Source organism: Epinephelus moara, chromosome 6 (genome assembly GCF_006386435.1).
Source record: "Epinephelus moara isolate mb chromosome 6, YSFRI_EMoa_1.0, whole genome shotgun sequence".
Classification (NCBI taxonomy): domain Eukaryota; kingdom Metazoa; phylum Chordata; class Actinopteri; order Perciformes; family Serranidae; genus Epinephelus; species Epinephelus moara.
Window position 1 is genome coordinate 16,333,616 of NC_065511.1, and position 24,703 is coordinate 16,358,318.

A 24,703-nucleotide genomic window follows, 5' to 3' on the forward strand; every position below is an offset into this window, starting at 1 on the left:
AACTTCTGTGTGAATGTATATGTGCTTTTCGGAGTTATTACAAAAGGTCCCCTTTCTGTCAATTCTTATGTATTACTGCAGCAGCAGCAGCACAGCAGCCAATTTTAACACAGAATTTAAATAACCTATTGACAGATGACTTGTGTCAGTTGAAAACTTACAAAATAAGCACTTCTTCCAATGCTACTGTTCATAGCATTTAATGGGTGCATCAATAATGAAGTAAAGTATGAGATGTGTGCTTCTCTTCCTGCAGATTTAACTTTTTATGTATTTGTTCAGTCACCTCTAGGACAAATGAAACTGAAATATAATTATAATTTCTATCTGTAAAAGTGACTGTAGCTTAAATTTACCTCAAATTCCTTCCATTAATATAGCCCATAGCTGGGATCAACATTGCTTTTAAGCCATTAAAACACAATATCAGGCCTCTCGGTACCTGGCAAGTGGCACTGTATTCACTTTGTTCCAGTGAAGCTCAATGCTTCTGTCAAGTAATACTTCAGGGATTGCTTTGTAATTTCACAGTGATTGCTTCAGATCACAGTCAGAAGGATTTTGCGATTACAGCCACCAGTAGAATAGCTTTGTGACTTGTCCCACTTTCTAAATGTTATGATGAGGGGAGAGAGGGAGAAAAAAACACTTACTCAATTATTATGCAATTACAAGCACATTAAAATGTGTCACTGTGTAATTACATGTTAAAACCTTTGGTTTTAATTAAACAATTCCCTTTTCTCTATAGGTATCGGGTGATTAAATGTAAATGTTTCCATTAATTAAACAGTGGATGTTCAACAATGAAACAGTTCCAAGTGGATTGAGCAGTTGCAGGTTTGGTTTGTACCCATAATGTGCAGAAGAATGATTGCTGTCCACACTTGTGTGTTGTGACTCTGTCCTAAGCAATAGGTTTGGATTCTTGCCCAGAGCCGCTGCCTCCCAGTAACGGCCAGAAAGTAGGGGACCGCTACACTGTGGGTGACATGGTATCCTTCCAGTGCGATCAAGGCTTCTCGTTACAGGTAGGTTAGAGCATACAGGGCTGGTGAAGCAGATATCCAGCTCTCTTATGGTTATGATAAGTGAATCATATCTACCTGCCTGGAGTGACAATTTCAAGGGAATACCCCAAAGGATGAGTCTGTCAAGGCAGCGTTACTAAGTACTTTTTCTATGACATTTATATGTGTGTGTGTGTGTGTGTGAGAGTGAGTGGAAGAGTACGTGCAGGAGAGAAATGTGTGAATGTACAAGTGTGAGGTAACTGTCAATGTATTTAAGCTTGCATCTTTATTGTGTCTACTTTTGCTTGCGTGCCTCTCTGCTTGTGTGAGTGTGTTTGTGTGTGTATGTTACAAAGCAGCTTTAACTTCTCCCAATCCTCCTCAAGTAGATACAGTAGTTGTGGCGTTTTGAGCCGTAGAACCCTCCAACGCCACAGGCGATGGATTGTGTTAACAGTCACCTCACTAATCCCACACTGATTTTTCTTCCCGGGCCTAGGCATTCACTTCTTTTCACATTCTCTCTGGACCAACCAGAACTTCTTACACACATCTTCAGGCTGAGTGTCTGTACATCAGAAATAGACCAGAGGCCATTGTAGAAACAAAAACACAAGAATGGCCGAGTTTTTTTAGTTCAGGTGTGTTAATGGCACACCTATGCTTTAGTAAATGCCTGTTTTCAGGTTTGACTTTAGTGTACGGCAGGCATAGGACAGTATGAACATTTTCTGTCACAAATATCCTGGCCAAACTAATTGCAGTTCATGCTATTTTCCCAATAAATAACTCTCAAAATGGCACTAAGACATAATGGAATCACTTTCCCTTTTTATTGCAACACAAATAGCACACACACTTAAATGAACATCCTTTTTTGTGAAATAAAAAACTGGTCTCCTAAAGCCAGCCTTTTCAACGATTTCAAGTGTCATCATGCCAATGCTTAATTAAGAGCTGTTGCTTTTTTGAGGTGGGTGCGTATGCAGCCAGTCTCTTTTATTGTTGGTTGCCCAGCAGTCTCTTTGGGACACAATATTCATAATCGTCCCAATGATGGAAATTCGCCATGGTCAAGTTATTGTCAGTTTTTTTTTTCTTTTGGTGCGATCCACAGTAAAGTCATATATCGTCTAATCCTTGGTGTACGTGCCTTCTGGCGAATGTACCTGTATCAAGACATTTTACAAGCATCTTGGTTGCAGAAAACTTGTGGACTGCACTTAATTTTGAAAGGATAAAAACAACAACAGTGTTATGAATATTTTATAGAGGATTAACCAGTAATATCCGTCACAGGATGATTATTTTTGTATCTTAACAGAAAACAAGTCTGGAAGCTAGGATGTTTGTCTTCTCTTGTTTTCTCAGTCTATAACACATCTCTCTGTAGTCAGCCCCCAGGTGGTACTCTTGCTGCCCAACTAGCAGCAAGAGGTCCCTTTCCTACTCTTGATACCATCAAATATTCACACACAAGACCTTGAGAAGAGGATTTTGAGAAATCCAAAAATCTGACTGTTAACCAATTCCAAAGATCCACGGGACAGAGATAAAAAAAAAAATCTGCTGCAAGCACCTGTCTGTTTGTTGATCTCTTGGTGTTCCTTTTTTATTGCACTGTATTTTGAAGGTGGTGAATATATTGTTTTTGTTTGTTTTCCCGAACAGGGTAATGCATATATTACCTGCATGCCTGGCCCCGTCAGAAGGTGGAATTACCCCGTACCTCTGTGTTTAGGTAATGTCTTATTTTATACAGTCTGACATTGCCACCGTACAGGATTTCAATGGGTTGATATTACTACAGACGACAAAACCATATTTGTTGCATCAAACACAGATTCAATCTCTTTCTTTTGTCTTTTGCCATTCACCTTTCTCGTTGACTTTTTCCTGGTTTATTTTTTTTTTGTTGTTCCTCCCATAGCAACACTTTACTCATACACAGCCACACAATAGATCAATGGCCTCACAGAGAACTTGTTATTGTATTAGGGAAAGCAACAATTTCATTGTAAGATCAGGGGAGGAGATGATGGGTGGGCGTGGAGGGCTTGAGGGGTGGGGATTATGAATTTTCTGCTTTCCCCTTCAGTTCAAAATCAATAAGGCTTTGCACCATCTCAGTGTGTTGTTTGATTTCTGATAGCCCTGATGAGAGTCTCTGCTCTCCCCTGACACTTCCTCTAAAGTTGATTGCCACAGTGACAGATTCCAGAGATTACTAATGAAGCGCACCACTTTGTCTTTTGACACCTCACTGTTCTGTTGCCCCCAATTACACATGTACACAAACACACTCACGCGCACGCACACACCCTTATGGTGTATATAAACACACAGACGCTTGCACACACCAGCATGCACTCACTGCACTCTTCATGTAAATGTTGCGTCCCTGTGGTTTTCACAGTTCACTGCAGACATAAATCCCGGCTTTACTGTTGACAGGCCTGTTCTTGGACGCGTGTGTTCGCTCGTTAGCTCAACTCCTCGCTCGTTTACAGTACATACGCTCACCCCAACATCCCAGGATCTGTATCCACTCTGTAGCTGATAAACTCACATCAAAGTGGTTGCATGCCCCAGCACAAACAGTATAACATCCTCATAAGTGCCTCTCCTCTCATCTCCTCTTTCATTTCATACACAAGCGGGTCAAGCAGGTTTCCCCCACCAGCAGCACAATTAAATCCCGAGATAGTTTTCGCCTCATTGTGGCCTTGGTTGATAGTCTCTAAAGAAATGGCAGCAGTACCCCTTGTGTTTCCAACCATTTGCCACATAAATAGGCCTGTAAGGGTTGGGATGGGGAAAAGAGGAATTATTTAACTACAAGTTTACATTGGAGCCTCAGTTGGCTCTAATGACATTACCTGGGTGGTCATGTACTGTAAAACTATGTATATGCTAGCGGTGGAAAACTTTTAGGCACCTCACATTTATGCAGCGGGCTACGATGTGATTATAAAACGATTATAAATGCATCTTGATGCATCTAAATTTTTTATTTCAATACCTGATCTATTTAATTTCATTGTGTGACTACTTGCTATTTTTAAAACATGGCAAATGTGTAATTACCCCTAAATAAAATAAGCAGATGGATTTACTTCCATTATCTTTTATTAATACTTTACAAGTAATTCAGAAGGTAGATATGACGCACATGTTTATGTCATTCATGTTTCACCTTACAGTTGGTTCAGCCGCGAGGAACGTACAGCTTGGTCTTATATATTGTTACAGGTGATCATACTGTCGAAAATTGGGTTTTAAATTATTGAGATTGTTGGCTTTTCGAGATGTAATCTTTCAAGACAGAATCGTGAAGCATCTAAGAATCCATTTATTTTTACCCTGCCCCTAGTGAGTGCCACAAGAGTGGGGGTGAATATATCCTTCACAGACAGCTGATGTGCTCTCTAACACACAGTCTAAGAAGAGAGGTGGAGTGTTGCAGGGGGAGGGTGAAGTAATCACCGCCACTGCTGAGCAAAACTGTGGTGCTGTATTGAAAATTGACTCCCTCATTTATTTTAATTTAAAGCATCACCAAACAAGGAATGTGCCTGAGTCTGTTATCTTTTCACGGATGCCGTTATTGGGCATAATCCACACAGTCAAGCAGAGATGTACATGCACAAGTCACAAACATGCACAAACACGAGAGACATAAGCAGCCCCCCTTCCCCTCCTCCTCCTCCTACCACAATCAATCCTAAGCTCATAAAGCACACTCGCAGCACTTCATTTTCTTTCTCGCCCACACAAGTCCCCCTCTTTTACAGTCTGCTTACAAACACATGAGTGTATAACACACATGTGCTCATAGGCACACATGTGGCAGACACAGACATTACTAGCACTGTGTACACGTTCACAATAATTGTGCATGTACTGAAACCCACAGACACACAAAGACACAATGCTCTTTGCCCTCCCACCATACTCACCCCCTCTAGTCATTGTTTTTCTTTGTTTTCCCATTGAGCCGTTCTGCGGAGAAGTGACATGTTCTTTCTCCTTGGTTGGTCTCCCTCAGCTCAGTGTGGCGGCTCTATGACAGACTTCAGCGGCGTCATCCTCAGCCCAGGCTTCCCAGGGAATTACCAGAGCAGCCTGGACTGCAGCTGGAGAGTTCAACTCCCTATTGGCTTCGGTCTGTCATCCCCCCTCTGCCTTCCCTTTCTTCTTCTCCTCCACTCTCTTTTTTTCTTTTTTGATCTGGTAGCTCTAATGTCTTCTCTGCCGCTTTCTTCTGCATCGTTCAGTTAACTCCTCTCCTCTCCACTTCTTATTGTATTAAAAAAGAACCTGCTAGTTTTATGAATGCTTTTAACATTAAATTTGAAGTAACCCCCTACTGCTACAGTACTTTAAAAGAACATACACATTCACTCACTTTTGCTTTACTCATATATTCTTGAGTTTGTCTCTTACGTCAGCCCTTTCTTTCTGCTTTTTAGGGATCCATCTGCAGTTTCTGAACTTCTCCACAGAGCCTGTTCATGACTATCTGGAGGTGCGCACCGGGAACCTGGAGACAGGAACTGTGATTGATCGGTTCAGTGGCCCTGTGGTGCCCAACTCTCTCTTTAGCACCACCCACGAGACCACTCTCTTCTTCCACAGCGACTACTCCCAGAACAAGCCTGGCTTCCACATTGTCTACCAGGGTGAGGAGGCAAGATTGGTGTGAATGGTAAAGTTAAACTGGGGTGTTATCATAGCAGCAGCTGAAAAAGTGGAAAGATATTGAAGAGTTTGCTAATAGAACACTTAAAAGACCATTGGTGAGGTTGGATATAGACCATAGACAAAGATCAGTTCTGCAAGGCAGACGCTTTGACTGAGGTTGTAAGATTACAGAAGGTTAAAGAATAAAGAAAAATAAATCAATGCTGACCTCCGCTGAGACATTCAATTGCACATATCCTTGAATAGTAATAGTGTTGCCTATGTCAGCAGGGTATTGTATGTGCTAAAGCAGATGTGGGAAAGAATAATATAACAATACTTTGAATTTTGATGTATTCTGGACAAAACCTTGTATTTTCAAAATCATACCTTGGTCAAAAAGACCAGACTTCCATTTGTAGCTTCAACCACCATAGTGATGAAAAATTTGCTGCTTTTGAAAGCTCACTAGCCAGGCTTTTATTCTTGGAGGTCATCATAGATATTACATATATACATAGGAGGTCGACCAATGGATTTTTAAAGGCCGATATAATAACAATAGTTTGGAACAGGAAAAAGCTGAGAGCTGATTAATCAGAGCTCATTAATGTTGTATTTTCAAAATGCTCAAAATACTTTCTCAGTGATTCATAAAATATTAAAAACAAAACTAGGTCAAAACCAAGTTTATTGCTGGAACATGTATAAAGTGTTAGAGGGCTTTTAATTTGAAACAAGGGCTTTTAATATGAAACAGTATGTTGCAACATTCACTTGGTCACAGACTGCAGGACTGTCACTCAAGCGCTGACGCACTGGACCTGCTATTGCAAAAAAGTAATATAAATACATCTTAAGATGAACTATACACTCAGATACAGTCACACAGCAGAAGGGACCTGCTTTCTCTGGAGCTGTACCCACTGATCGGCTCCTTTTCGCTCAATTTAACTCAACCCTTCCCTCTTCAGCTCCTAACGGATAAGTTGGTTGACCTCTATTATATAGTATTTTGTTGAAAGTGTATTATTTGCTTCCTGGAGTCCCTGTTTTATAAACCACTTATACTGTGTGTGGGTTTGTTTTTTTTCCCCAGCATATGAGCTACAGAGGTGTCCTGACCCAAGACCGTTTCGTAACGGCATCGTGATTGGTCAGGATTACAGTGTGGGGATGACCATTTCCTTTGAGTGCCTTCCGGGTTACACTCTGCTTGGAGACCCATCTCTTACATGTCTGCACGGAATCAGCAGAAACTGGAATCACCCTATACCTCGCTGTGAAGGTGACTGTCTACTGCCTCTTATGAATGCAACAGGTGTTTTTCAGTATCAACACATTATACCTATCAGCCCTGAAATGCCTTTTATTTAATATTTTTCTTTCAGTTTCCCCAAACTTGGTGGGGAAATATTTAAATAAATGTGTGCAAAAAATCCTTGAGAAAGTCGTGCATTTTAGTCTCTGAGAAGCCGACTAAAGACTGAGATGCTTTTTCATCGCCATTACCCACTAAAAATAAGGTCTTTGAAGTTATTTTGAATAGAAGAATGAAGGTTCTTGAGACTGCTTGTAGTCTTGTCCTTTATTCCAGCACATTAAAGCAGCAGACTCACTTTTACCACCAATGTAGCACCACTTTACTGAACTATAAACTGACACAGCACATTATAATGATATATGGAACATTTGCAAGTCTTTATTACAAAGCTGATTACACCTGTCTCTGTTGTAAATTTCAAGGAGACGACTCTGATGTTGCTCAGGTATGATAAATTATGGCTTTCCTCCCATCAGTTAAGTGAAGCATTTACATATGTTTCAAGTCCACAACGAAGTTTGGTATTTGTCTCAAAGAGTGGTAAATAGTTTTGTTTTTCTCCGCAGACAGCGTATTGTCCCTGTCGACTTTACGGTTCTGTTTTTGGATCCTGAGGGCACTGCCTTGGCTTTGACTCCCAGTTCAAAGTCAATTTTTAACACATTCCCTCTGAAGAAGTATGACGGGGGAGTTTTAGTGTCTGAACTACTTAGTGTCATCAAGTTCACGGCAACCAGTAACCATCCCCTGCAGTTGTATCTAACAGGTGCAACCCCCCCTAGCACCCTGAGTATCTTAGTGATAAACCAGTAACAAGCAGTTATAGTTTGTTTTATCAACAGTTTGTGGCGATACCGTCATAAAAGCAAGCTTTACAACCTGAGGTAAATCAAATACTGGCTTTCTATTTTTATCCAGCCTCTCTGATTTTTCTCCCCTCCCTACAGCTCTGTGTGGTGGGAATGTAACATCCATGAATGGCACAATTTATTCTCCTGGACACCCAGCTGAGTACCCACACTTCCAGGACTGCATGTGGACTGTCAGAGTGCCTCCTGGGTATGGCATCTACATCAATTTCTCCGTTATTAATACAGAGCCAATCTACGACTACATCACTGTGTGGTAAGTTCTCATTTCTCTCTCAGTATGACATTATTCATCAATCATCAGTCAATGGCACATATCAAACACACACTGTTTTCTGCATGCAGAGTTTTATTGACAGTTATTGGGAGGCAGTCTTTCTCAATTAATAGTGATGTTAATTTAAAGGGACAATTTAGCCCACAATCGAAAAAACATATTTCCTCTTACTTGTAGGGCTATTTATCAGTCTAGATTGTTTTGGTGTGAGCTGCCAGATGTTAGAGATATCGGTCATAGAGATGTCTGCCTTATCTCAAATATAATAAGACTATATGGCACTCTGCTTATAGGGCTTTAAAAAAAGTACATTTGAGAAACTCAACAGAAATCATGACCGGGTTAATCAAGAAAATCAACCCACCTTGTTGTGAGAAGTGAACACTTAAATCACACATCGGATCGTAGTGTACAAATTATTCAAGTTGAAAACCTTTACTGATGTACACTGTATAATTTATTTAGAACAAAATGATGTAACAATGGTCACTGGAAACCAAAATTATCAACCCACTGAGGGCTGGATTTAGAATCACACTGAAAATCAAAGTAAAAAATTGAAATCGCAGGTTGATCCAACTTGCATGAATTTTATACTGCAACTCATAATGTGACTGTGTAGTAGGCCTATGTATGGCCCCCATGTGCCTTTATGCGCACCTGACAATGTGTGGGCATGCTCCTGATTAATCTGCGGATGGTGTCTCCTCCTAGAGCTGGATCAAGGCATCAGTGAGCTCCTGGACAGTCTGTGGTGGTATTTGATGGCGTCGGATACACCAATACATAACATCCCATAGCTGCTCAGTTGGGTTTAGGTCAGGGGCACAAGAGGGCCAGTCAATGGCATCAATGATTTCATCATCCTGGAACTAACTACGCACTCTGGGCACATGAGAGCGGGCACTGTCCTGCACCAGGAGGAACCCAGGGCTCAATGCACCAGTGTAAGATCTGACAATCGCTTTGAGGATTTCATCCGGGCAGTCAGTCAGTACAGCAGCCAGGGTACCGTTTGCTATGACATGGAGGTCTGTGTGACCCTCCAAGGATATGCCTCCCAAGACCCTCACTGACCCACAGCCAAACCGGTCATGCTGGATGATGTTCCAGGCAGCATAACGGTCATCACGTTGCCTCCAGACTCTTTCACGCCTGTCACATGTGCTCAGTGTGAACCTGCTCTCATCTGTGAAAAGAGCGGGGAGCCAATGGCAAACCTGCCAATTCTGGTGTTCTCTGGTGAATTCCAATCAAGCTGCGCTGTGAGCACAGGTCCCACTAGAGGACTTCTGTCCTTCATGCCCCTGTCATGCAGTCTGTTTCTGACAGTTGGTCAGAAACATGCACACCAGTAGCCTGCTGGAGTTCATTTGGTAGGGCTCTGGCGGTGCTTCTCCTGTTCCTCCTCGCACAAAGGAGCATATACTGGTCTTGCTGCTGGGTTGATGCCCTTCTACTGTCTAGCTCTTCTCGTGCAATGGCCAGTCTCCTGGTATCTCCTTCATGCTCTTGAGACTGCGCTTGGAGACACAGCAAACCGACCGCGACTGCACATATAGATGTGCCATCCTGGAGGAGCTGGACTACCAGTGCAACCGGATTGAGCTGCAGATACCGCCTCATGCTATAAGTAGTGACAAGGACACTAGCAGAACACAAAACTAGAAAAGAATCAGTCAGGAAGGATAAGGAGAGAGCATCTGTCTGTGGACACCACGTGTAAAACCATTCTCTTTTTAGGGGTTGTCTTGGTTTTGCTTCTCTATTGCACCTGTTGTCGCTTTCATTTGCACCAACGCAGGAGGAATTGATTCACAATCTATATATATCTTCAATGCTGGGCAACTCACACCAAAACAATCAAGACTGATAAATAGCATTATAGGTAAGAGGAAAAATATGTATTTTCTGTTTGGGGTTGAACTCTCCCTTTAAGTTGTAAACCAATGGCACAGATTTAACAAACAATACTAAGTAGTGAGCCACGAAATATATCCTTGTTAAAGTTTCCACCAAGTTAATACCATATATACCTTGCATTGCTTATACAGTAGCTCCCAAAAGGTTTGACAACTGAAGTTTTTTTTTTCTTTTTTTCTCAAGGATGAACCGGAGAGTATATAAGATTTTCAGAATAATATTCCGTACTGGGCCGGGTATTTCCTGTACCCATTGCAAAAGCAAACTCAAAAGCTGCATACAATGGACTTTACAGTTGACGAAACGTGAAGCCCATAGGCTAGTTGGACAAGTTTTGTTCACAGCTTCTGATGTGACACCCGTATTAGATGAGCCAACAGCCATCCAAATATGTTGACCTTTGTCGGGACATCTGTGGATTCATTTTTCTTTCCCTGAAAACTTTTTTTTCTTTACAGCCCCTTGCTGAAACAAAATAGATTCTAGTATGTGATGAAATAAGAGAAACTGAAGAGAAGTCTGAGGCACTCTGTGTCCCTCTTCCCCAGTGAGTGTTGTGTAAAAAGGCAGAAACGCGCAAAAGCATGAAAACATCGGCTCAGAGTTGCTGTGGATGTTTTTTAGTATGCAGAAACTTTTAACTTTGTCAGATAATTGTACAGCAGTAAACTACCTTACACTACCCGCCTCTTATCAGTCCAGCAGCTGTCTCTCCCTCTCTGTCTCTGCTTCTCTTTCTACCTTTCTGTAGCCCTTATGTAGTATGGTAAGCCTCAGGCAGCCATGGAGCTGTCCTCATGGGTGATAGAGGAGGGAAATGCCTTCCAGCATCTGGGACTACCATTCACAGTATGGAAGGAGGGAGCTACTGGCACTACTGTTTTCAAATGAAATAGCGCATAAACAATCTGTTCCCTGATGGTAACATTTCATTTCCCTGCCTGACTGCCGTCTCCCATTTTGCTGATCACTCTGAAATGAAACTGCAATAAGACTTTTTTAATATATAAGATATTAAAAGTACACACACATACAAAAAGCATTTAGTGTACATCATTCACGTGAATAGGCCTGGAGCTACCCGAGAGTGCCAGTAATGAAATACTTTTCTCTTGTACGGAAATGGCATTTATATATATAAATATATATATATATAATAGAAAAGTACTGTCTTCTCACATGAATCTTTCTTTTTATCCTCAGAGAAAAGTAGCATGTGGTTTGTCCCCACATGCCCCACCCAAATATTGTTATCCAACTTATTTTGGCTGTTTTTCAGAATACAGATCATGGCAATATTTTTAACAAGGCTTCGAAAGTTCTCTCCTGCTCTCATTAGCAGAGGTGCTTTTGTGCTCTGTGCTGTCAGAAGCTAATGCATGCCTCATAAATGGCTTCACTGCAAATGGCAAGTTCTATTATCACCTCACAGCCACAGCTTTGGGTAAAGGATGTGAAGAAATGTTAAAGGTAAATGTTGTTTGACATTACAGTAGAGATACACGTCACAATATAATAAATTATCTAAAAAATAAAAAAAAATCAGTTTAGAAACAGTTTATATGTGTAGCATAATGATCAGGTGGGAATGCATGTTTTTGGTGAATCTGGCAAATTACATACCTGACAAATCAAGGAATATCATCACAGTAATGCAAGAATCCTACAAATCCAAAATTGCCATAAATCGGTCGTGCTAAGTGAATTGTATCTTTGCTCTCAATCACCTAAAAGAAATAAATATAATATTAAGTTTAACCACATTAGTAGAAACATTTTAGAAAATATCTAGAAGTTAGGGCTGTCCTATACAGCAGAAAATGTTATCACAATAATTTTTTCCATATTTATCAATCTCAGTATTTATCACAATATATAATTTGATAATGCTGTTTCTTGTTCGGCACTGACTGACAGCATATTTTGCAGATCGTCATAATCTGTGCTTCTGTAGCTTTTGAGATCCAAACTTTGATATAATTGATGTTGTGTTACCTCTTTTGTCAACAATTTCCCCCAGCTCTGTGGCTGTGTAAAACAAACCAGGTGTGGATTAAGAGGAGGCAGCAAGTTACTCAGGGGCCAAGGACTTCACATTTCTGCAAGCTTGTGCTCTGCTTGTTCAACAGCAGACTGACTGGCTGTTGTCGCTTTTATTTCTACTTTGTGAAGACTGTTAGGTCCATCCGTATTGGCTAAAAGCTTATCATTGTTATAGAAATTTTATCGCCATCCCCAATCAAGATCATTCATCAAATCTCAGTCATCTTACAGTACATTTTTGCCAAACCTACATTTATCTGTCCATCCAATATCAGCCACCTCTCTCCAACTTCACCTGGGAGATCCTGAGGTCCACTCAGGCCAGCTGGAATATATAAGCACATTCTGGCTCTGCCCCCGGGTCCCCTCCCAGTCGGATGTGCCTGATGGAGCTCCACAGGGAGGTGTCCCAGAGGCATCCTCATTAGATGTCTGAAATACCTCAGCTGGCTCTGTTCAGGAGGAGCAGTTGAGCAGCAGGTCTACTTGGAGCTCCTCCCAAATATCCAGCTTCTCCCTTTATGACCCCAACCTGCACAGGCAGCTCATTTCAGCTCTTTGTTTCAGTAAATTGGGAACTTCACCTTCAGGCTTAGCTCCATTTTCAACATGACATTTCAGTACTATGCCACTTGTCAGTTTCACACTACGTTGTACCCTCATTCAGGAACAAGGCCCATAGATAGTTAAACTCTTTCACTTGGGGCCGCAGCCCCAACTGCCAATGGTGGATGCTGTCCAAAAGATGCGTCAGATGCGACAGGCTGACAACATTCAGGGCCTTCAGCATTTCAGGGTGAATCTCATCCACTACAGGCATCGTGCCAATAACTCTTTCATTGACTGTTGCTGCCCCATCCTCTTGTCTTTCCATCTGTTTGTAATTTATAGATGCCTTAAGGAGTTGGTAGACTATAGTTTCCATCACTCGAAACATGTTATTGTCACAACTTTGCCACATGCTGATGACACTTAGTGTAAATCAGGTTTGATTTTTTTTTTTTTTAGACGTGTCATTGAACTGGAGATGAGCTGCTGTGTACTGTAGCTGCAGTAATGTAGATATGGGTATACACTCCCATGGAAATATCCACCCTTCACAGATAACAACCCAAAGAGTGAAAAAATCAAAAGGGCCATTACGATTCAATTAAATTTTCATTCCCAGGGCTACAGTTCCTTATGCAGCCTGTTTTTCAGTCAAGGGCTTTAGGATTTTGTGATAACCTTCCATACATTTTCTAAACACTTTTATTCTGCGGGGTCACAGGGGCTTAAACCTCATGATAATTACACAACCTTATTATATACATACAATAGACGTACAGAATATTAACAGTCTCAACTAAACGTAAAGGAATGTTTTGCAAGGCAAAAAGAGGTCACAAAAGCTGTTGTGGATTTTGCACATTTTTCCAGAATTCTGAATCATTGATTTTTTTTTTTTCTCCCTCCAAAAAACTTTATTCCGCATCAATATGTAACATGGCTGCAGGAGGCAAAAGTTTCAGTACTTTACTGCCTCATCTGTTAACATATACTCAACTTCTACTTTGACACCGTTGATTAATGTGAAACTTTTTCTCGGGTCGTCAGAATGACTGCTGGGTCCACAAGACTGCTCGGGGACAACTAGACCTGCTCTTTGATCCCTGCAAGTTATTACTGCTGTTTATTCATAAATCATTTGCTCTCTCCACCTCTCCCCCGCTCTCTGTCAACCTCCTCCCTTCACTCTTTCAATCTCTCCCTTTTTCCTCCCCCCGTTCACAACCTCCACTGCCTCCACCTCTCTGTATCAGGGATGGACCTGACCAGGCCTCGCCTCAAATCGGTCAGTTCAGCGGCAACTCTGTACAGGAAGGGGTGTCCACCACCGCCAATCAGATCCTCATCAAATTCCACAGCGACTTCAGCACCAGCGGCTTCTTTGTGCTCAATTATTACGGTAACCTCCCCTTTGATACCAGCTAAGTAAAGACCTTGTTCCGCACTGCTGTAATGACCCCTATTCATTTGATGCTCACGTCTCCACATTACTGGGACCCTGCTGTAGTAATGAAGATGACTAAAATCAGAGGGATATTGTCCCTGTGTTTCTGTATTGGAACGCCTTTAATTTTCCCCCTTTTATGAATCATTATTTGGCCTTTCTCATTTTGCTACATGGTATTGCTTCCAGTTCTGTGTAATGATAAATGATGAATGCCTTCTTATGCCTATTTTTTCGCCTGCACTATTAAAACGCCCCTTCGAAAAAAGAAGTTGATTAATAATAAAATGTCCCCCATCTCAGCTAAATTAGTGATTGGTTTTTGATGATCATGAACAGTGATAGGTGGCAATTTATGATCTAATCAAGTTTCAGCATGATGGAAGAGCAAAGAATGTGTTGCAGTTGAGTAGAAAATGCATACTCTCCCTCTCTCTCTCACTTGAGTGCACACACACACACACACTGTTGCAGATTTCAGCGTTTGTCCTCTCTCCAACAGCTTACCAGCTGAGAACATGTCAGCCACCCCCTCCTGTCGCCAACGCCACTATCCTAACCGATGATGACGAGTTTGAAATAGGTTTGTCTTATTTTATTTTGCTTGTTTACTGGCTGTGGACAATGCGTAATAAACTAAATCTGCACCAGACATAAGGTAATTTGCTTGGACAGCCCTGGACAGAGAAAAAAAAAATGGGAATAGACGTATCAAATTGTTTCAGCCATTAATTAATCAATTCATTCCCCTTCAAGCTGAATCCATTATTTGCTCCCTGAAACCATTGTTTGGATGATTGCTACCTTTATTTTCCTACCTTTTTGTGAGTATTGTAATCCATGCATCCATTTTACTGTTTGAAGGAGCTTTGCTGTAGTGCATATTCATTTGGACATATACATTTTTTCTATAATCCTGCTGCTGGACAGATTTTTTGCAACCTTCTCTGTCTCATTCTATTTGCAGTGTATTCCTTCTTGCCCTTTGCTCTTCCTTTTTTATGTTTCTTTCCTTCCTTTTGAGTTTTTTCATCTATTCATGCAATTAAATATTAGTTTGAGGGAAGGGCTAATTAGCTCTCCACATAAGCTGTTTGTATTTTCAGTGTTCAGAAATGAATCAGAATTGGAAATCATATGGCTGGTGGCTGCCTTACTTTGTGTCTTTGAAATGGAGTTTAATTTAGATTTCATATGTGAGTGGGTGTGTGTCTGTGCATGTGTGCGTGTTTGTGTATCTGTGTGCAAGTTTGAGGCTGTAATGTAATGAAGTGCCTTCAGTACTCCAGTTTAGCTAAGGGGATGTCAATCTTCATTAGAAAATGTGTTGTTGATTACTGTTTCAAGTGCTGGTACTGAGGAGGCTTTTACTAACAGCTCTGTGGGGATGTGTGTGTTTGTGGTTGTGGTTGGGTGGGCGGATGAATGGATGGATATGTTTTTCGTATCTACTCCTGGCTCCTGTGTGTGTTTGTGTGATTGCGGGTTTAAATGACCTCACAGGGGACATAATTCGGTACACATGTCTGCCGGGCTTCACCTTGGTGGGCAGTGAGATTCTGACCTGTCGTCTTGGAGAGAGGCTACAGATGGATGGACCCCCACCAGTCTGTCAAGGTTGGTTTTTTTCAGTGTGTGAGTCTATTACATGTTTTTGTTTGGCTATATGAATGTCGTGTATATAAATATTCCTCTCAATGTGTGTGCCAACGTTTGCGCACATGCGTCCACATTTATGTGTATGCGTGTCCATGTTCAGTTCTGTGTGCCTCTGTGTGTGCTTGACGCCACTCTGCCAAGGTTGGTTGCAGTCAGCAGCACCCACTGTTGATGCATCATTTAACAGACTGTCAGCAGGGCCCCTTCCAGCAGGCTCCTGGTGGCAAACAGCATCTCTATTCTAATTTGTCAAGACTCACAGAGTCGGAATACTACTGACCCAAGATCACAGACCTGCGCTCCCCTGGAACCAGCTCTTGACTGTGAGGGATCAGTGTGAAACAGATTACAGATCAGCAGGTTTCATCGACAAATGTTTTTCTTTTTTTTTCTTTTTGCAATGTAACAAGGTAGATGGAGGCCAGTCATAGCTGTTTTTCCCCATAGAAAGACGGGAGCTTATTTTTTACCCCTTAATCCCTGCTCAAATAGCCCCATGGGTTTGATTGATGTAAAATGTCTTCCTGTACATGTTTTTTCAGAAGATGGATTTTCAAACATGAAGCAAAGGAAAGAAATGTCTGTGTTGTCTGCATCAGAGATTTTGTTTAGACCAAAAAACAAATGCCATCAGCCTGCCTGTCGTGCCAATACATCTCTGCCGCAGACAACAGAGTGCTCTGAAACCTCCTATTCCCCCTGGATAGGCATCTTTTGAAGGGCCCTGAAGTCCTTTGTGTAGTCTTGAGTTGATGAGCATTTCTGTCTTTTTATTTCTAGAAACTATGAGTAATCGCATTGGACTTGATCAAGGCATGACAGCTACACGACAGACCCAGAGCCTGCATTCATAAAGCATCTTAGAATAGGACTAGTGATTTGGAACCTATTTGCTCATCCCTGGCTGTTATTATTTGATGTCTGACTTGATATCTTGGTTCTTCCCCTGTAGCGTTTTTGCGGCTGACATCATTTTGCTCTTACAAGTAAGAATTTGGCAGATTCCATTTTAGAATATGAAAAGTACCACAAGTAAAGCAACAAATAGTGATGGCAAAGCTTAATTTGCGTGACCTGCCCGTTGATCCAAGCACTGGAAGCTACTCATATTCTTATACTTTATTCATAAAGGCTACATGTGGCACTGCCGATGAATAGCTCTATTAGTGTATGCACAAAGGTCAAAGAGAGCAAATCCGTGGTAATTTGATCAAATTGCATTGATGTAGGTGTGTGTGTGGGTGTCCTGGAAACAACAGGGCCTGCCTTTACTTTTGCTGCATCGGGCATTTTTTAAAATTAATAATTTATAAAAGCACGAGGGGGTATAAAGTCCTGCAGCATTTTATTAGCTTGTTAGACAGTGCCGAGTAAAGAGAGATGGGAAACAGAGGAGGGAACAGCTCCATTGCATACTTGCAGACTGTATCATACCTTTCTGGCATACAGATACACAGTCACATTAAGAACGACATTAATGGAATTGCATTAAAATGTTTTCCAAAGTTTTATTTCATTGATTGCTTGAAAGTGACCAACTGAGCAGATCAGCAACAATTGGAATAGTTTGGAACAATTTGATCTGTTTGTTTTGTGCCAAGTGAGGGCAGTCATTCACTTGAGAGTACAAGCTCTCTTGTTACGTTGGTCTTGCCAGCTCACCTTCTCATGTGTTACTGTTACACAGAGCTCTGCCAAGACCAACTAGCTCCTATCAGCTAAAACTCACATACTGTACTTGAAATAATTTCACAGGCTTTCATTTGAAGTGACTAAATTAACCTGCCGAATCCAGATGGGTGAAGCGTGTTGGGACTGTTCTGGGAGAACACAGCATTGTTTTTCAGCTGGTTTGTTTTGCAAGGCACATCGATCAGTGCCACAGTTTGAGGTGTTTTAAACTATTGATGTTGGACAGCACAGACTCTCATACATCACAGTAAATTGTGTTGTGCACTGCCAAATCAATGGGTTCTCCGAGTCAGGTTATATTGGACATGGATGACAGAGCAAATTAAATATTGTATATAAAAACATATGAGGTAGATGAAAAAAGATGTAGTAATAAGGATGTTGCGCTTGTTAAAATCCACAGTAAAAGGGAGCGGATATCAGGCAAACTACAGTGAAGTGAATAGTGTATGTGAAAGGCATATTAAAAGTGTGCAACCAAATGTGTAAGATGATTAGGCAATATATGTATCTTGATGAAACAGCTCCCTAAAATCTGCCTTGAGCTTTAAATTGGCATAGTTAGTACTATTTTAGGACGTCTGGGTTAGTAATTCGTTGTTTGACATTTTCATGGATCACCTCATTATTGTACTCAAAAATTCATTACATTTTCTTGTGTTGGATATGTTATGTCCTTGTGCCACCTCTAGCACGAAACTAATTGCTCTCCTTGGGACATGTAAAATTGAACTTAATTTGAGTTGACCTGCTATTCACATCCAAGATACTGCTACAGTAAGCTTATAAAGGGCCATTTCCTGTCGGCAGCTTGCAGACAGGGCAGGAAAAAGAACTCTCCTGTGTTTCCTGATTCCGCTTTTGTTTGCTGTCAACCCTTCTGCTAATTGTCATTTTATGCTTATAAGATAACACTGAAATGTCCTTGCATGGCTATGCAATTTCACCCCCAAATACCCCTGGCTCTGTCTTTACGAAAGCCTATGAGGAAGGTTATGCAGTAGCTTTGATCAAGGATAGAGCCACAATTGAGTTGACTGCTGTGTTTGCTTGGTAAACCATCTGCCACATTGAGGTTGAGTGTAACCCATTAAACGTTGTCATATTGGTCTTCACATTCCCATTGATTTTCATGTGTCAGAAAATCTAATGAAAAACAACTTCTGCTCTAACTTCATTTTCACAACAGTTATGTAAGCTTTATTGTATGATGTCTCTGTAGCCGACAATGTGCAACAATCATTATCGTGGCATTGTCATTCCATACACACAGTGTGCTGAGTAAAAGAGTAAACAATTGGTGGTTTGCACAAGGAATTACACAGCCGAGTCTTGCAACGTTTGCAAGATTTAACAAATGCCAGTGCCAGTTCTTTTTAAAGACATCATGTTGGCATGCATCTCACTGCAAATAACAGCACACGCCTCTATATGTGGGTCTTAAGACACAGTGCATGGTATCAGAAGTTCCAGTCATTACCTGCACTGGCTAAGGATGGTTGGTTTAAACTAATTTGCTGTTCACTCATTACATTTACAAGATTAAATTAAACTAGAAATACCATTTAGAAGGTTGTATTTAAAATAGTTTTTATTTCAGAGGTTTTTTTTCGTAATTTATATGGTATTTATAATATAATAGTATATATGCCAGTATCATAATAACAGTACTTCTGCTGCCTTGCATTTTTGTGACACGAAGGTACAGAGGTCTACATTTGTATAATAGCCAAATCACCATATGAATACATTGTAAGCTTCAGGGTGCTTTCAGCGTAGCATCCTATCCTTATCATGGCCCTCTAAAAACCCATCTTATAAAGCAGCAGCGTTGAGGTGTCTGAAACAGTCTTAAGCCTCTCATGATTCATTTTTTTAATCCCTGCACCGAAAGTTTGAGGCAAAGCAGTTTAAGCCACGACTGTGCTTACTGGATAGACTTGTGTTTGTTGCCTGGCAACGTTGGCTTATTAAACAAGTATTGGGGGCTCAATTATTTCAATAACAAACCCTTGCCAGATAGACGGCTCTATGTGCGTAAGATCTTATCAAGTGAGTCAATTTCATGTACATCTTAAAGCCGTCCAATATGGTAAAGTGCTGCAGGGAATCTGTGCGGCGTATGAGCTGGGTTTTTTTTTGTTTTGTTTTTCAGTTGCTAACCCCAAGTGTAATATGTATGAAAATTGTGTAGAATTGAAATCAGCAATTGTTAGCAGCAATTACTTGCACATTTTACATGTTTCCTTTAAGCTGAATTCGTGCCGGCTCTATGACAAATCTTCCCACTGGCATCAGTAGAAGCAGAGACTCCTGCTGACGACAGAACTGAGAGAACAGAGCACAGAACTGTGTGGATTGACGTATAACTGCACCAACTGAAGACCCTATTCTAAACTCCATCATATTGCCAGTTAGAGTCCTATCTCTCTCTCGCTACAATTCAGCACTACAGACCTTCATTTTCATCTCAAATGCAGCCTCTCAGCTGCGTAGAAAAGCACTCAGACTCCTTTTTGGGAAAGTGTGGGTTTTAGAAAGCAAAGTTTTTGACTAACTTAGTGTTTAAGGAACTATAAAATTAAAACTAAAATTACTGACTGGCTTACCGACCTGACTCAGTACCACTCACTCCTGTGCAGTATGCCCTTGTCAGTGTCCACAATGTGTTTTTAGGTGGCATGACTACAAATTGCTACTTTATTATTTGTGTGTTTTACCCTTGTGGCCTGTAAAGCTTATAAATATGCATAAAAATTCTGCACTCGGTATGCATAGGAAATTATTGATCATGTCTCACACAAACTGTCAAGCAGTGGCAGTAAAGAAATATTGCGATTTCATATTAAATTGCTATGTAAATTTATTTTCTGAACAGATCGGGTTAAGATTTGTTGCCTCCCTAATGAATACTGTACAGTGTTTGTATAAATATTGATTCTGCTATGTACAAATCCTGCTACGCATTTGTTGTATTATTTAGAAGGTTTTTTTCTTCGATTCAAGTATTGTCTTTGGTGTTGAGATAATGTAATGAGACATTCTCTTGACCTCGGTTCCCGCAGAGGGCCTTTGGTGTATTGTGTGATTTGAGAAATGCATTGTTATTTAGAAAATCACTGACTTTCGACTTTTGGGAGATTATATCTGCCTGTTATCTGTGAGCTAAAGGCTATTCTAGGTGAAACTTCTGCAGTGACTCGCCGTCGGGAATATTCATATTGCTTTGTGTTACAATTCTTTCCCTCTGTCTTTTTTTCTTGATATATGTCCGATTGTTTCCACTGACCTTTTTATCTGGAACAGTTGTTCGCATTAACCTTTTATATGCGTCATGTTTCTTCACTAGTGGCCCAGAAGAGAAACTTCTGTTAGCAGCAGAAAAGGAAAAGAAAGAAACAGAACTGTCATTATTTCAGACATGCCAGCCTACAGGAAATGAAGGGAATGCTCAGAGCCGATACACACATACACACACACACACACAATTTTTCCATACAAAGTTAACTGTCTCACCTACTGAGTATTATTATTTGATAGATTGATATCAGGGGAGCCTGGTGACAACAGCAGACTCACCAGCTCAGCCCTTAGGTGCAATATCAGTCTGGCTGAAATGTAATTGTTTCAGGACTAGTTATTTTTTCAGTGTAATTTCTACTGTCACAGCAGAGCATTCCTGTCTTTTCTCTCCTCACCTCATCTTGCCTTATCTCTAATTGTGCCTTCCATCCCCTCTCCTGCACCTCTGTTTCTTGTGTTTTCTGCCTCCACTAGGCTTTCATCTCCTTCTTTCACCTCTTTCCTCATCCAACCTTTGTCCTTTCTTCTCCTCTCTTTTTCTCCGCTGTTCCTCCTCTGTCTCTTTGTCTTCCTCTTACACTGCCTTACCCTTACACTGTATCTCTTCTCACAGTCCAATGTCCAGCCCATGAGGTGCGTTTTGACTCAACGGGGGTGATCTTGAGTCCAGGCTATCCTGATAATTACCCCAATCTCCAGATGTGCTCCTGGCTGATCAACGTGGAGAAGGGTTACAACGTGACTCTGCACTTTGAGCTCTTCCAGACAGAAAAAGAGTTCGACATCTTGGAAATATATGACGGTGGGTTCCACTGGGGTTTTGGTGTTTGTGTTCTTTGCAAAAAATTTAGTAAGCAGGATACAAAAAATGTTACTCAAGTGAAATTATTGATGTGTTAGTCTGGTGTTATGAATCTTAGTGCTTCTTTGTAAAATATTCATACTTTCTTATTCTTTTGGGGGTTTTTTGTGTCTCAGCATTCCTGTTTTGAATATGGCATCTTAGAGCTGAAAGTTTGTGAATGCGAGAGGTGGAAAAATCAAGGCCTTGACAGTTTTTGAAAATAGAGATAAATAGACATGGGTCATTGCTTGGATTTATATATTTTGTATAAAACTAGAAACGAAAATTCTTTTGATACTGTTTGCCATCACTGTAACACAGCGCAATTGAAAGGTGTTCACACATTCGACCCCCCTCTCTTTTTAATTGTTGTCTGTGAGCTTCTGTAAAGCCTGCTGCTTCGCATTATTAAAGTTATTAAAGTAAATCAGTAATTAGCCTTGATCTGTGTCTCAGTCTATAATGTGATAGGCCCTTGAATTTCAGGAATTTTTACCAAAAAATGAAAATGCATGTTCATATCTGTCAACAGTAATGCTTGTTTTTGACATGGATGTTTTTCTGGGAAACTGTGTGTGTTTGTGTGCACGCATGTGTTTCTGTTTGTCTGTCTATTTTTGTTCAGGTCCCAACATCTACAGTCAGAGCCTGGCGTCACTCAGCGGTGACATTGAAACACCCTTCAGCCTGACCACCACAGGCCACCAGCTCCTGTTGCGCTGGTCCTCTGATCACGGCACCAACCGACGGGGCTACCACATCAGATACGTGGGTGAGTATCAAAGTATGTATCCAGTTTATAATCATATTCTCTTTTTATTAGTGCTGTTTTTTTGTCTCTAAACTACAGAAAAGTGATAAAAGTCATGGGTTTACAACTCGGGCATTTCTATTGTAGGCACTGTGTAGAGACACTTCAATTGAACGAGTGAAAACACGACATCGGGGCAAATATTCAGTGAACCTTTCCTGCAGCTACTGCATATTACTATGGATACAATGTAACCCCATGATTTTTATCACAGTGTGCTGTGATTGCTTCGGGGTATTATTTATTGAGTTTTTAATATCAGTTAATTTACAAAAATACTTTGAACAGTTTTAGAAATGATAATGGTTCACAATAGGAGATGTTTTCACACGCAAAAACCACGAAGTGGGAAGAAAGTCACTGGAAGGCTTCCATGCTGTTTTGCACTCCTTAATTTAAAAAGGTTTTAAATTCTTAATTGGCTCTTTAATAAAGCAAGTGGTGCTAAGCAAGAGCAGCATAGGGAATCTTCTTCCATTTGAAATGCATCAATAATAATGAAAAAAGCACAAAAGACATTTATTTTTCATGTTGTGTCTCTCCATTATATTTAATACACGAGAGTGTTACTGTGAGAGCAAGTCGGTGTGATGAATTTTGTAAAGAAAGCTCCTCCTTGACTTGATTGACTTGAACAGGAACTGACTTAAACCCCAGTGTGTGTCTTTTCGTCTTAAATCCCAGCTATCTCCCAGTCATGCTGATTTGAAGGAATGTTTGACAGCGTTTGTGAAGCACACAGCCCTCCCCTGGATTTTCTGTCCCATCGGCTATTCGGTGCTCGTATTCTGGAAATCAAATTTACCTTTTTTTGTGTTCGATGGGCTGTAAGATGAGGGAAAGGAAGGCAATGGAACAAATAACTGGAGGATGCACCAGTATTGCTTGTGTTAAATCAAATTGAATATGTGTGTGCCCATCAGCCAGGAGAGGAATTGTAATAATGTGATTTTGAGGACTTCCTTTGCTGTGTGGCACACAGCCCGAGTGCTAAATAGATGTGACACTCCTCAGGCATTTTCCCTCATTATCTTTCTGCATTTAAAATGGAGCCTTACTGTGACTAAAATGTTCACCTAAGTCTTTCTCTAGAGGAGCTTTGTTAATGCCTCTCATCCTTTTTCTTTTCTTGGCTTTATTTCTCTTTTTCCTGTTAACATCTGCTTATCTGTTCTGTATTCCCTTTCCTTGACTTCATTCTCACCTTCTCTTCCATTTCTTTCTCTTCTCCCTTGCCTTGCAATTCATCTCACTCCTCTCCCCTGTTCCCTTTATTCCTTCATCTATTGTAGCGATGTACTGCAGTACCCCAGACTCCCCACAACATGGCTTTGTAGTAAGCCAGACCGGGGGTCATCTTAACAGCATGGTGCGCTGGGCCTGCGACAGGGGGTACAAGCTGATTGGAAAGGGCACAGCTGTGTGCAAGAAGACCACCTATGGCTACTACGCCTGGGACGCACCAGTTCCTGCGTGTCAAGGTGAGCACATCAGCCCTGGCAGCCTTTTATTCTCAACTTCAGCCTGTCTTTTTCCCTGTTCTTCTGGTCACTGCCTCTGCACCCCTATGCTCAGCAGGCAGACAGACAGGCGCTTAAGGCACCCAAGTGTCTCAGCCCAAGCTCCTATGCCTGTGTTGTTAGCAGCTGAACTGAATCCAGCCTGATTGAGAGCCAGCACCCTGTCAGGTGGAAAGGAAACAGAAATCAATCCTCCCTTCTTCTGTCAATTTCCACTTCTTCAAATTACTTTGGCTAACTCGCTATTAGCATGCAGTGTCTGCTGCTGTTGGGTCTCACTCAACTAATTGGGTTCTTTGATGCGCACACGTGAAATGTGTGCATTTACGTGCGCATGATTGCATGCACTAGACACACACACACGCGCGCTCACACAGCAGCAAACAGCAACAGATGGTGTGCTCAATTGCATTTTAGCATGATGCAGTGAAATCTAAATATGTATGTCATGTACTTTAAAATGATTTAAAAACACTTCACACCTGTAATTAATTCTGTCAGTTTGGTAATTGCACATAGCTTTTCCAAAGCACATAAAGCCAACTGTGGCTGCAAATGAACTAATATATTCATACAGATGCTGTCCATCTGCTATCTGCTAGATGGTGGAGATTACATTATGTCATGTTCAATCCTTCACTCTTTCCGATCAATATTGTATGATATGTTGAGAAAGTACAGTATATTAATCCATCAGTGTCGCTGATGCACCTCAGAGAACGAGCAATGATCTGAAATCAGGCTCACTG

General features: G+C 41.0%; 1 protein-coding gene across 1 annotated transcript in view; it reads left to right on the forward strand.

The window, feature by feature from the left end:
- The window catches only part of LOC126391996 (CUB and sushi domain-containing protein 3-like), a 259,847-nt gene that overhangs the window by 169,797 nt on the left and 65,347 nt on the right, over positions 1-24,703 (forward strand). Inside the window, exons 38-49 of the mRNA XM_050047075.1 lie at positions 913-1,031; positions 2,685-2,754; positions 5,062-5,178; positions 5,486-5,695; positions 6,796-6,984; positions 7,968-8,145; positions 13,935-14,080; positions 14,628-14,708; positions 15,629-15,742; positions 21,393-21,581; positions 22,249-22,395; positions 23,727-23,915. Coding sequence (XP_049903032.1) covers positions 913-1,031; positions 2,685-2,754; positions 5,062-5,178; positions 5,486-5,695; positions 6,796-6,984; positions 7,968-8,145; positions 13,935-14,080; positions 14,628-14,708; positions 15,629-15,742; positions 21,393-21,581; positions 22,249-22,395; positions 23,727-23,915 — 1,749 coding nt within the window. The remainder of the gene's footprint in view (positions 1-912; positions 1,032-2,684; positions 2,755-5,061; positions 5,179-5,485; positions 5,696-6,795; positions 6,985-7,967; positions 8,146-13,934; positions 14,081-14,627; positions 14,709-15,628; positions 15,743-21,392; positions 21,582-22,248; positions 22,396-23,726; positions 23,916-24,703) is intronic.